This window comes from Cololabis saira, chromosome 11, assembly GCF_033807715.1.
Source record: "Cololabis saira isolate AMF1-May2022 chromosome 11, fColSai1.1, whole genome shotgun sequence".
Classification (NCBI taxonomy): Eukaryota; Metazoa; Chordata; class Actinopteri; order Beloniformes; family Belonidae; genus Cololabis; species Cololabis saira.
The window spans coordinates 44,485,547-44,498,782 of record NC_084597.1 but is presented as its reverse complement, the minus strand read 5'-3'; the positions used below and the strand labels follow the sequence as shown (position 1 = coordinate 44,498,782).

The 13,236-nt window shown below is 41.0% G+C and overlaps 1 protein-coding gene across 1 annotated transcript in view; it reads left to right on the top strand.

Moving 5' to 3' along the window:
* The first annotated feature begins 639 nt into the window (after positions 1-639).
* LOC133454799 (polyunsaturated fatty acid lipoxygenase ALOX15B-like) overlaps positions 640-13,236 on the top strand; it is a 33,099-nt gene continuing 20,502 nt past the window's right edge. Inside the window, exons 1-11 of the mRNA XM_061733525.1 lie at positions 640-765; positions 845-901; positions 1,045-1,237; positions 1,368-1,449; positions 4,612-4,734; positions 4,831-4,931; positions 5,006-5,178; positions 5,521-5,664; positions 9,927-10,130; positions 10,316-10,402; positions 11,997-12,166. Of these exons, the coding sequence (XP_061589509.1) occupies positions 640-765; positions 845-901; positions 1,045-1,237; positions 1,368-1,449; positions 4,612-4,734; positions 4,831-4,931; positions 5,006-5,178; positions 5,521-5,664; positions 9,927-10,130; positions 10,316-10,402; positions 11,997-12,166 (1,460 nt within the window). The remainder of the gene's footprint in view (positions 766-844; positions 902-1,044; positions 1,238-1,367; positions 1,450-4,611; positions 4,735-4,830; positions 4,932-5,005; positions 5,179-5,520; positions 5,665-9,926; positions 10,131-10,315; positions 10,403-11,996; positions 12,167-13,236) is intronic.

The window sequence follows — 13,236 nt, the reverse complement described above, 5'->3', positions numbered from 1 at the left end:
TTTACAGGACTACAGGACTGACTGCTCAGAAAGAGTCTTAGTGGAATTTGTATGTATCTTGACAGAATTTTCTTGAAAATTGGTCTTTTCAGTAGAGACACTGATCAAAAGTTCTAGACTCACTTTCATAAAGTAAAATAATGTAGTCACATGTTGTTTTACGTCATAACAGGATTATTGTATGGAAGTTGTACATATCAGGACATCTTCAGCAGCTCCAATGAGTTCAATAAAACCCCAAACAGACAAAACCACATAACATATAAATCTAATTATATATTGAGCAAAAACCAAGACAAAATGCTTGACCAGAGTCGGTAATCCTAAGTACCCCAGGTGGAAAACATTCCAGACATGTGTCAATCTTCCAGGAGTGGATGTCCCAGCTTATATACAGTAACTCATACCCAGTGTCAAGCACGGTGTTGGACAGGTTATGCTCTGTACTAAGGTGGTCTATAATGAGATATTTTACATCAGAATAAATACACACAAATAAAAAAAGGCTTAAAACAGGATGTGTTAACTTTTAAACAGGGCTTTAATTGCATTGAAAGAAATTATTACACTTTTTTTTGTCAGAAAAAAACTTTCTCTGCCAATTTCACAGGTTATTTTCTGTGTGTCTCTGCAGTTGCCATGGTGATATACCGTGTAGTGGTGCATCAAGAGCGTTTGTTCCTCTGTGGCGACGCCCACCGAACTATCATCCGATTGGTGGGAACCAGAGGATCCAGCAAACCTGTTCCATTGGCTGAGAAATCAGTGAGTTGCTTGGCTTAGGAAATATGAAAGCCAGTTAAAACAACACATTTTTAAACCATTTAAACACTTTACTTTTCAGATTTGTCGTGTTGTGAAGGAAACGTGCGGCTGCTGCTGCAAAACCAAAGAGGAAAAAGTAAAATGAACCAAGAGATAAACTAAAAAATCTCAAAACATTCAAAGGATTATTTCATATCAAGATCCATTTAGTGTCCTTGTTCATAATATTGATTTTAGGTATTTTTTTACTGGATTACATTTTAAATTCTCTGTTGCTAGGCGGAATACTCTGTTAACTGTCCCACCAGCGTCGGAGCTCTGCTATTGGTGCGTCTAGAAGCCCCATCATCCTCACCCAGTTCCTGGTACTGTTCAAACGTTGTCGTGACAACACCTGAGGGCGGAGTCTCACTGTTTCCCTGCTACCAGTTTATCAGCTGTGGGACATTACTGGCTCTGAGGGATTCCAAGGGTCAGTGATAGGAAAGAGGAAAGAAAACTTCCTATTTTTATTCTTATCTTTTCTTCTGTAGTAGTTTTCTTTGTATTTTAAAATTCTCAGGTTGAACTAACTTTCTATGGTTTTTCTTTCTGTTTTGAAGCCAAGTTAGTTTTCAGTGATGTACTACCGGGTGAACTGGACGCTAGGACAAATGAGCTGGTGCAGCGTTGTCAAACATATCGGTAATCAATCGAGAGATTATGACAATGAAATCATTTAAATGATGTTATTTGTTTTGCAGCTTCAGTTGAACAACAACATGCAGATGTGGACAAATGTATTGGTATATTCCGTTAGAAAAAGAAAATTAGCAATGGTTACTGGTTAGCAGTGTTGCCTCACAGCAAGAGGCTTCCCGGTTCGACTCCCAGGCAGGAGTCCTACTGGGTGTGGATTTAAAGCAGCACTATGTAACTTTTTTTTTTTAAACACTTTATTTATAGTTTTTTTCCATGTTACAGAAGAATGAACATTCAATAACATTTCAACCCCGCCCACCCACCCCTCACAAGGTCAGAAACAATAAGTAAAGAAAAAACCAAATAAAATGAAAATAAATTAAACAGAATTATCAAAAAAAAAAGGAAGCACATTATATCTGTATGTAGATATGCACTCACACATACCTTGATAGACTTATATTTTGGATTAAAAGCATGTCGGGGACTCTCTCAATCGTGCGCACAGATCCAGCTGGTCACTTCATATGCAGCATGTTAGGATAGTATCAAGTAAGAGATATGTTCTCAATGAATTCTATGAAGGGAGTCCAGACTTGAATAAATCTGTCCTTACGACCACTACGACTATATTTCAGCTTCTCTAGTGGGATCATAGAAAGCACCTCCTTAACCCAGTGTTTAAATGAGGGCGGTGCAGCCGACTTCCACTGCATAAGAATTAACCTCCGAGCCATCAGTGTTAAAAAAGCTATGGCATTTAACTGCAAGATAGTAAATTGTGCGTCTGAGGGTGTTGTTCCAAAAACAGCGATTACAGGATCGGGATCAACGTTGACACCCCGAATGTGAGATATAGCCTCGAAAATCTTTGTCCAGAAGCTGTTCAGAGACCTGCATGACCAAAACATATGACCCAGCGTAGCTGGACTATGGCTACATCTTGGGCATGCAGGATTGGCATCAGGGTATATTTTGGCCAATTTCTCGTTCGAATAGTGTAACCGATGCACAACTTTGAATTGAATAAGGCCATGCCTGATGCAGAGAGATGTGGTGTGGATACGCTTCAAACTATTTTGCCATGTCTCATCAGATAGTGCAATGCCCAAATCCTCCTCCCATTTCAATCTCGTGTTTTCCCATGATGGGGGGTCAATGTCTAGTAATGCCTGGTAAATCTTGGATATCCTCCTCTTCCCACTGGGATCCAGCTCTAACATGATATTCAAAACATTCTTTGGTGGTAAGTGGGGAAATGGGAAGTGCTTTTTAGCAAAGCTGCGCACCTGCAAATATCTAAAAAAATGACTCCTTGGAATGTTATTGTCCTTCTGCAGTAAGTCAAATGAAGCGAATGTGCCATCCACAAAGAGGTCATCAAAAAATACCACCCCGTTTCTATGCCATGTTTCAAAAGCAATGTCGGTTTGTGATGGGGGAAACAGATGATTCCGTACCAGGGGAAGAAGAGTGATTGCCTGGCTAAGCTGGAAATGCTTCCTGAATTGAAGCCAGATTTTAAGTGAATTTCTAATAACTGGGCCCAAGCTTTGGAGACTTAAATTAGTGGGAATGGAGCTACTCAGGATGGAGACTGGAGAAAGTGACGGGTTCGATTCGAGTTCCATAGTAACCCACATTGGTCCCTTCTTACTTTCATGCATCGAGATCCAATAATTCAGTTTGGAAATGTTAGCTGCCCAGTAATAAAATAGGAAGTTAGGCAGGCCCAGTCCCCCCGAGCCCTTGGGCATCTCTAATGAAGTTCTTTTAATTCGCGGGGAGGATTTGCCCCAGATAAAGCTTGTGATGTGACTGTTCAATTGTTTAAACCATGACTTAGTTAGTAAAACCGGGATCATCTGGAACAGATATAAGCACTATGTAACTTTTCCAGCTAAATCTAATATTTCATCATCATCATTGTGATGGTACATCAACTTCCAACAGGTTTAATGAACCTCTGTCCTGGTCTGAGGGGTCTGTATCTCCTTCACTGGTACTATGTAACTTTGAGGAGCATGGTAGGAACCCTGCCACACTAAAAACTACACATTTTTACGGCTTTGACTGCTTTACGGCATACGTCACTTCCCCCTCCTTCCTGATTCGTAGTGGAGACTAAAGCTGGGCGGGGCGTGGAGCGCAGAGCTCAGCAGAAGCTGGTATCATGGCCGAAGCAGCGGAAAAACCCAAGAAAATAAAAGTTTTATCGGAGGAGGCAAATCTGCAATCTGCAAAATATAAGGAACGGGCATTCAGTTATTCACAGGTTATAAAGTATTTTTTTATTTTGTCAGTAAGTATGTTGGACTACTAATTTATGACGAAGTCCCTCTAAAAAACGTGAAAGGAAAAAGGTGCAGTAGAAACGCTGAAACAGGACAGGGGGCGGGGGAGACTTCACTAATAAAACCAAGTTGAACTTAGTGATTTTCAACATCGTCATATTATATTGTTTAGCCAAAAATAGATAGATTACCTCTTCACTATCCATCCTGCAAACGACCTGAAAACAGAAAAGTAGTTTTGAAAGTCCGTCCCGTCTTATTTCATTCACTATCAAAACAAATGCAGCGACGGGGACAGGAGTTTTCCGGCAGTACGCGCTGGTGCTCATGGGAAATGTAGTTCTTTCTGGTAAAGCACTACTGATTTTGTCCAAAGGAGCCGCCAAACTCAACAAAAGATGAAAGTTACATTGTGCTGCTTTAACATGTTCTCCCCACGCTTGTGTGGGTTCCCAACGGGTACTCTGGATTCCTCCCACACTCAAAAAACATGCTGATTGATGATTGTAAATTACAGGTGTATGTGAGCATGTATGTTTGTTTCTCTATATGTGGCCCTGTGACCCCCATGACCCTGTGCAGGATTAAGCCATTAATAGAAAATGAATTGAAACCCATAATGGTCACTGAATTAACTTGGAAGTGACAAAAATAGTATTAAATAATTCATTTTAAAGGTTCCAAGAAATGTGTCCATATCTGTATTTCCTCATAGTTTTCTTTTAGATGTTTTTACACAAGAAAATATTAGATTAAGAGGAGACTAACTTTTGAACATGACTATATTGTGGCATATTTAATCTGTTAGAACTTGGATTCAGTCTTTATCTTTGAACTTTATCAGTATTTTATGATTCCACCTTGGTTTTAGATGGAGTTGCTATGACGACCATCTCCCAGACACGATGTCTGGTGAGGACATCATGTCACTTCCCGCTGAGGCCCATTTTTCTGTGTCGAAAGCCTTGGACATGGTTCTGACTGTCAGCAAAATGTAGGCCCCCCCCGAATGTTTGTAAACTTTTAATTTGAAGGGTCTTGGACTAGTTTCCTGTTTAATTGGTGTCACTGGTTTGTCCTCCATGTTTAGATTGGTGGAACTGGGTCTCCATAGCTTCCTGTGCTCCCAGCGCTGGTCTGGGTTCTCTCAGATCCAACAGCTTTGCCGGCAGATCGAGACACCGACCTGCAGTGAGGCCACTTCCTTCTCAGCTCTCCACCGTGCTGTTGGCATGGCAACCTCAGGTCTCCTGTCTTTTCATTAGGGTTGGTGGAGCGTTTCTGGAAGGAGGATTGGTTCTTTGGACACCAGTTCCTGAATGGGGCCAACCCGACTCTGATTTGCCGCTGCACTGAGATCCCACCCAACCTGGCTGTTACTGAGGAGACAGTAGGGGCGTCTATGGAGGGCGGGGTCAGCCTGAGGGAAGAGATGGAGGTGATTAAAGAGCATGTGCATTGTTTTCATCCAAAATGGCTGTATGAAGAGAACCAGACAAACCCTGAAGAGATTCTGACGTCCGGTTTTTGGTGCTCTGGCCAACACCATCTTGGACGAGCTAATTTGGCCAGCCCTCAGTAATCAGTCAGCAGACTGTAGATTTCCTAGTGCCTTACGCCTTGAAAACTGAATATTGTTCCCGAGACTGTTGAAGGGCTGTGCTAATGGCTAAACTGAACATTGATTTCTAAGGCGACAAGTCAATATATGTTATATATGTATGTATATACATGATGCCACATGTGATGGCTGGTATACATTTTCTGTATTCTCCTGCAGAGAGGAAACATTTTCCTGGTGAATTACTGGCTTCTCGATGGACTTACAGCCAACACGGTGAACGGGAAGCAGAATTACCTGACCGCTCCCATGATCCTGCTGCATAAGAACTCCAATAACCAGCTGCTGCCCATCGCCATCCAGGTAACCTTACCTGAACCGCCAACTTTCAACTCCACCCCTTAACTCAACCCCTCAACCACTTTTACATTCCTAGATACCCCACGTTTAACACCCTAATCTCATGTGTTGCCTGTCCTTTTTACATTAAAGGAGCTTGAGGCAGGATTGAGGCGGGATTTGTGAAAGAAATTCGTATACGTTTTAAGTTTTCTAGTAATAATGTCAGATGAAGCGTTCCAAACCAAAAAGAATGAGCCCTCTAGTGTATCTCTCCGTTGCCTTGAACAGGCTGTGTGCTGCTAAATGTGCTGCAAGTGTGACCGGAATTTCCCGCGCTGTCCTGCGGATGTGACGTCACATGACGCTGCATGCACGTTCTCCCCGTTCTCCCGTGCCGGCTTCACTGTTGGCTGCAGTACCCCCAACAGCCGTCGTGGTGAAGGGTGGCGCTAGAGAGTCTCATTTCTTAAAAGGAGCCTCAAGCTCCTTTAACCGACATAAAGTGTTACGTCCAATGTGATCGCCTCTGAGGGTATACAGGACTGTCTCAGAAAATTAGAATATTGTGATAACGTCCTTTATTTTCTGTAATGCTAAAATGTCATACATTCTGGATTCATTACAAATCAACTGAAATATTGCAAGCCTTTTATTATTTTAATATTGCTGATTATGGCTTACAGTTTAAGATTAAGATTCCCAGAATATTTCTAATTTTTTGAGATAGGATATTTGAGTTAAACTCAAAGACTCAAAGATTCAGAGGAAAATTACTATGGAAAAGAAAAGACGGCTAAAGAAGCCAAAGGAATATTAAAAATCTCCACTTTCTCTCTACTCCACTCTGCTCAACTCTGACTAAACTGTTTGAGAACCCTAGTTTTGTCCCCAGGGACGGTGAGAGTCCATGGGGGGTCAAGTAGTTTCTTCAACCAATCATGAGCTGTTGAGCATGGTCTCCTCCCCTCACTTCTTTCTCCTCATTTTTAGGATAAAATGGAATAAAAGAAAGGAAAATAACTATATAGATTTCAGCTTATCAACATGATAGATTGCGTTGTGGATTTGGACCCTATACTGTATGTATATATATATATATATATATATATATATATATATATATATATATATATATATATATATATATATATATATATATATATATATATATATATATATATATATATATATACATATATATAGAACTGGGCAAACACCTGTGATGCGATCCATACTTTTCTGAAGAATGCTTTTGAGGGCACTTTTTCCTCATGGTGTGCAGCACCATGGTGCAAATTGGTGGAGTGAACAGGCTTGAACACGTCCCCTGAAACACCTACCAGTGAGGCATCCAGGAAACAAATTGACAAATCCCACTGGTTAGAAATTGGTCTGTTACGATAAATGACACATTTGGCACATTTTGGCACAGTAGGCCTATAGGTATCCAAGTGCCCAAATAGAGAGTCCGCCTGGTACTATCCACACTAAAACCTTTATAAAATCTATGTGCTTTAAGCTATTCTCATGTAACTTAGTACAGTTGTAGAGTTGCTGAATCCAGGCAGGGGTGTCTTTATAATTATATGCATTGCTATCATGGTGTTTTCCACTGTGCAAACTAAAAAAAAATTAGACAAGGATAAAAATCTATTTTTTTTTCTTCGGTTTATCACAATTTGCTCAGGCATGTGAACATTCACATTTTTTCTGACACTGGAAATGTATGCTGGGAGGTCTTAGCTATCCATTGAGACCAATATTATACATATTGCCCGTATAATTGTGGAGATATTTTTTTATTTAATTTAGATAGGCCTGTTCAGGCGAAATTCACCTCCAAAATCCCTAGGAGTGAACAGGTTAAGTTGGGAGTTAATTTACTCAGGAGAATGCATTATGAATTTTAGCACCGCTGATATATGCTACGTTTTATACACTAAATTACATGTTGTGGTATCGATAAGAGTATCGATAAATATCGGTACCGATAAGGGTTATCGGTATTGGTATCAGTATTGATAAATTCCTAATGATACACATCCCTACCCACCACAGAGTACATTATGAGACACAGCCAAATACTTTTTCCAAGTACACAAAGCTCCTGGGGTCTGGCTGGGCAAACTCTCATGATCCCTTTAGAATTTTGGTGAGGGAATAGATCTGGGGTCGGATTCACAAAACATTCTTAAGAAAAAAAATCTTCTTAAGTGTCATTTTTTTCTTAAATTCAGTCTTAAGAAGAAAAAAGAGAAGAAGTTATATTCTCCAAAAAAGTCATTAAGTATTTTCCCAACTTTCTTCTTAACATTCTTCATAAGAAAAAACTTAAGAATAAATGGTATTCTTGAAATAAAAGTTCTCAAATTTGTTCTTGACTTTTTTCTTTACTTTAAGACAACCTTGACCTGTCTTAAAATTTCTTCTGTGAAAAGGTAAGACTCTAATATCACCTTTTTCAACACATTTTAGACAAGTTTAGACTAGTAGGTCATAGTTTGAGGATATACTTTGTAATTAATTACACAAAGAGCCTGTTAACTGTTTAGCATTTTAGTTAGCGTGGTAGTTAATTATTATTATTTTTCCCCAATAGTATTTTTTTCATACACATTAATCTCATCCACCATAACCTTGAAAAGTTCCTGCATCTCTTTTTCTCCTTCTCCATGTTTACTGAGTGACTGACGGTTAAGACCCAAACTACCTGTATAAATGTTGTTTGTTGGCGCCTGCAATGCAATTACATATTTTAAGAAGTTCTTAAGTAGGAAAAATAAGAAATTCGTAAGAAATGACAGTTCTTAAGACGGTTCTTAAAAGGAACCCAGGTAATTAAGACTTGTAGTCCCTAATTAGCCACAATTGTTCTCTTATACTAAAATATGTTGTTAGAAACACGTAAAATAATCTAATTGCTTTAAAAATCTACAATGTTTATCACATATTTTGACCTGCGGGGGGGGGGCATGTTTTACCTGCGCAATGCATTCTGGGGGCGATGACGTAGAGCGGTGGCTCTGGGAAGATAAGCAGCGTTTGTTTAACTGCGACAGGTATCTAAAACATAGATGAGCAGCACTCTCCCGGCCGTGGAGGCTGACGAGGGAGCCCATAAGACGTCTCGGTTCAGGCAAACTGGATCAAAGTTCTGTGATGCACGGGAGATCTGCAAAAATGATCAAACTCGTGCGCATCTTACCAGTGCATTAGGCTCCTGCGTAGACGGCGTACCCTACGCCGTAGACGGCGTAGGGTACGCCGTAGTCTGCGTAGCCTACGGTGTAGCTCTAGAGCCTGCAGCGCACCGCCACCCGCTCTCGCCGCCACCGGGATGAAGACGCCGGTGGGCAATATTCACGTTTGGGTGGGCATAGCCCACCCCTGCCCCCCCTAAAACCGGCCTCGGTGCTGGGTGATGACAGACCAGAGGCTGAGGGGACTGGCCCGGGACTTTGACAAACGGGAGGCGCAGACTTCGCTTCAAATAGGCAAGAACATCTTTATTTAATTTAATGACGCCAGATCTGGCTGGGGTTTTTATTGTAGCATCGGTTATCTGCTAGTTGAAACGTGTGGTCTGTTAGTCTATCTGAGTTTTATGGTGTTTTTATAGTTCATGCTGTATGGTGCTGTACTTTTTCTTTTTTTTTTTACTTTTTTGTAGGTGCGCCGTCACCAGCTGTGTTTTGATCTGTGTTTCTGGTGCGCCGTCACCTGTTTAGCTGTGTTTTCATCTGTTTCTGGGTGTCAAAACAGTGTACGGGGGTTAGCAGGAGCCACCGTCTGACGTCACTACCCAGAATGTAAACAACAATGGCGACCTACATGTTAAATTATATTTTCAAATTTTATAAAAACGAAGACATCAACAAGGTTTTTTATATCACATTGTTATAATTGATACCAACATTTATCTTTTAAGACCTACATGTCTTAATAGCCAGGGTTCCTTTTAAGAAAATATTGAGGAATTGCAATTAAGAACTTTCTTATGAACTTCTTAATTTTAGATCTTAAGACATTTCTTAAGATCGTTCTTAAGAACATATTGGTGAATCCGGCCCCTGGTTCAAAGTTCAACAGTCAGGACAAAACCCACACTGTTCCTGAATCTGCTGTTTAACCATCAGCTGGATCTTCTCCAGCAGCCCTGCATGGACCTGACCAGGGATTGCTCTGTAACTGGAACACACCCGGAGCTCCCTCCTTCTAGAAAATCAAATTGAGCCTGCTTTGTGTCCATGTTTACTCGCTCGTCTTCTTGTCTCCTGCCGTAGCTGAAGCAGTCTCCTGGCGACACCAACCCAGTCTTCGTGCCTCATGATTTGGAAGCTGATTGGCTGATGGTTAAAACATTTGTTCGCGCTGCGGATTTCTCCGATCATGAACTGCGATCTCACTTCCTGCGCACTCATGTGATGTCAGAGCTCTTCGCCATGGCAACTCTGCGTAACTTTCCCATGGTGCACCCTCTCTACAAGGTAGTCTGCACTGTAGGAGTAGGTGTTTGCGTACGTTCAGTACAACAACCATTGCTGTAAATCCTGCGGTTCATTTCCTTATTGGTGGGGATATCTAAACATTGTTGCTGATATTTTATACGTTTTTTTGGCACCTTGAGAGTTGGAGTCATTTGTCATTTTTCCATTATTTGGGGGGTTTTCAGTTGCTGGCTCCTCACTTTCGCTTCACTCTGGAGATCGACACTTTGGCTCGTCAGCTGTTGCTCTCTGATGGAGGATCACTCAAAGAGGTCAGACTCCACCCTTCATCATATTACCTCTTACATCAAAACCTCCTGTAAAATTATCACTTTATGACATGTTTTTGACAGATTCTTAGATTATCCAAAAGTCATTTCATTGGGTGAAGCATGAATTATGGCTCTGAGTCAAATCGTTGGTGTAACGCGGAACCATAAATGAGGAGCATCCAGGTCGCACCGCAACTGTTTTCGCTGATCTATTTTCGGCTCTACCTCCTTTGTCATCATATTCACATTAATAATAACTGTTTATCAGAAATCCCATGTTTAAATATATTATTAAAGCAGTGTTTTTTTCTGTGTGTGTGTGTCTTTTTAAGGTTGAGTCGACCACAGAAGCTACAATGACTGAACTGATTGAGGAAATTTTCAGTGAAAACAGTTTGCTAAGTTCAGAAAATTGCATTCCTTTACTATTATACAGTATTTAAATTCAGGAAAAGACAACACTATATCACATTAAAATATCCATCACAGCCAATATCTATTCTCATATCACAATATTGGTGTAACAGTGTATATTATATTGCTCAGCCCATCAAAATATTGCTGCCAATACACAGCACATACAGTATGACACTATTGAGTTCCACCCTCAGTGCAAGGGGAACGTCCCTGAGTTTTCTCTGACTTTCTTGACAAAATCCCATATCCAGCAAATAAAGTAATAATTAATGTTTTGCTAGGTATAGTTGGTGATCGTGTTCAACAACATTTATTGTTATACTGGGTGAAATGGTCCTTCCAACCTGAGAGTAGCCACTAAATAATGTGTTCAGAAAAAGGAACGGAAAAAATCCGACCTCTCAGGCCTGTAAAAACTCTGACCAATTCCTGCCTTGCGGTGCGACCTGGATGCGTCCTCACCCCTCTCCCCCCTCTGTCCCCCTCTGCCCCCTGCCACTCGTCACGTGTCACCCGTTGCTGCAAATCTTCACACACTCTTCAGCAGAAATTTTTCTACAAAACGGCAATATATAAATCTACACTTTTTACACAGAATGGAGAAAACACAATAGGTTTAAATATCTAGCTCCCATTGGTTGTTTATCGAAGAAAATAAGAGAAAGAAAATAGAGGTTATAGTAGGCTACGTGAAAAGGAGTTCTTTGTATCTGCACTCGATTGCTCTTCCTGCGGAAGACCCGGATGTCTGGCACAGTGAAATTGAAATTGAATTGCAAGAACTGAATATGAATTGTGAGAACTGAATGTAGATTCAGTTTTTCAATGCAATGATTCAAATTAAACAATACAAATTCAAATTATGTGATTCAGATTCAGTTTTTTAATGCAATTATTCAAGTTGAGCAATTCAAATTCAAATATAAATTATTCAAATTCAGTTTCTAGTGGCACATAGTTTTGCATGGGTCCAAAAACACGCATGCACGTTCAGTTGTTCTGTTGGAAGTAATTTTGGATAGATGAGTCTGCAAAATGTCATATAATAATAAAGAAGATGGAGTGATAGATGGGTGGAAGTCTGAGGAGCTCCACAGAGCTGACAGGAAACCTTTCTGAAGATAAATTACAAACAGTAAGTCTGACTTTTATCTGCTTCCTCTCGTTGAACCTTCAGTACACAGCGGTGGGTGGAGTGGCCACTCTGGAGTTTCTGAGGAAGGCATCGGCCTCCCTCAAATACCCAGACCTTTGTTTACCTGATGATATCACCGGACGTGGCATGGAGTCTGTTCCGGGGTATTATTACCGTGACGACGGCTTGCAGCTGTGGGACATCATTCACCGGTAAAGTGAACGTGAGCCTTTCCTCTGAATGACTGCTGGTTTGCCTGTACTGGACCTGGGGCCTCATTTATAAAGCTTGCTTGCGCACAAAACAGGGCCGGAAAATGCGCAAGCCACCTTCTATGCAAAGGTTGGGATTTCAAATGAAAAAACTAACCGAAAAATCAGCGTATCCCTACGGCAACCCTGACCCTCCCGTAGGAACTGTTGTGATCGAAACCTCGGTCACCCCGAATCCGTTGATCGAGCTAGAGATTTAAAGAAAAGACATAAGACTGGGATAAAATCAAGTATAACCTCTGCAGAGGGAGACTCAGCCTGACAGACTCCGCAGCCTGTCCTGTCAATGTCCTGCTGAAATCTGCCCCTCTGTGTGTGAGACCTTGTTTTTATTGTCTTTCAAGTGGGAGGGTATCCCCAATTTTTATTGCTTTACAAAGGGGGAGGAAGACCCCAAGTCTTATCTGATGCTTGATCAGGAACTCTCCTTCCAGAGACAACCCAGAACACACACACTAGTTCATCACTTTGACATTAGTTTTAAAGTATATAGGCATATTTAGTTAATCAACATATGCAGTTTATATATGTTCAGTTTCATTATGATTATTAGTTTTAACACATACACAGATTCGATTAGTGAGCACATGCAGTTTACATATTCAGTGTGGTTATATCAAATTGGCTATATTCAGCATAGTTATATCAATTTTATTTCAACATTCCCCCTGTTGATCTCTCCTGAGAGATCACCCTCACCTGATGGGTTGCAATGGAGCACAGATCACGCCTTACGGGTCCCTGAAATAACTAACGTTCTCAGAGCTAACCTTGTCCTCTGGATCGCCCGCCTCCAGTGACATGAGAGGCATCATGGCCCCACTATCCAGTGGAAGGGGGCCAACCGCGGTCGTGATCAATTTCTGAAACAGGGCCCTTATACAAGGAATACAGCAACACCCGCAGATGGTCAATAACGCGACAAAAACCATGATAGACATGAGAGCGGACGCGACGAGTGTCCTATATTTCCCGAAGTGATCCAACCACGCATCCCACATGGAGGTATT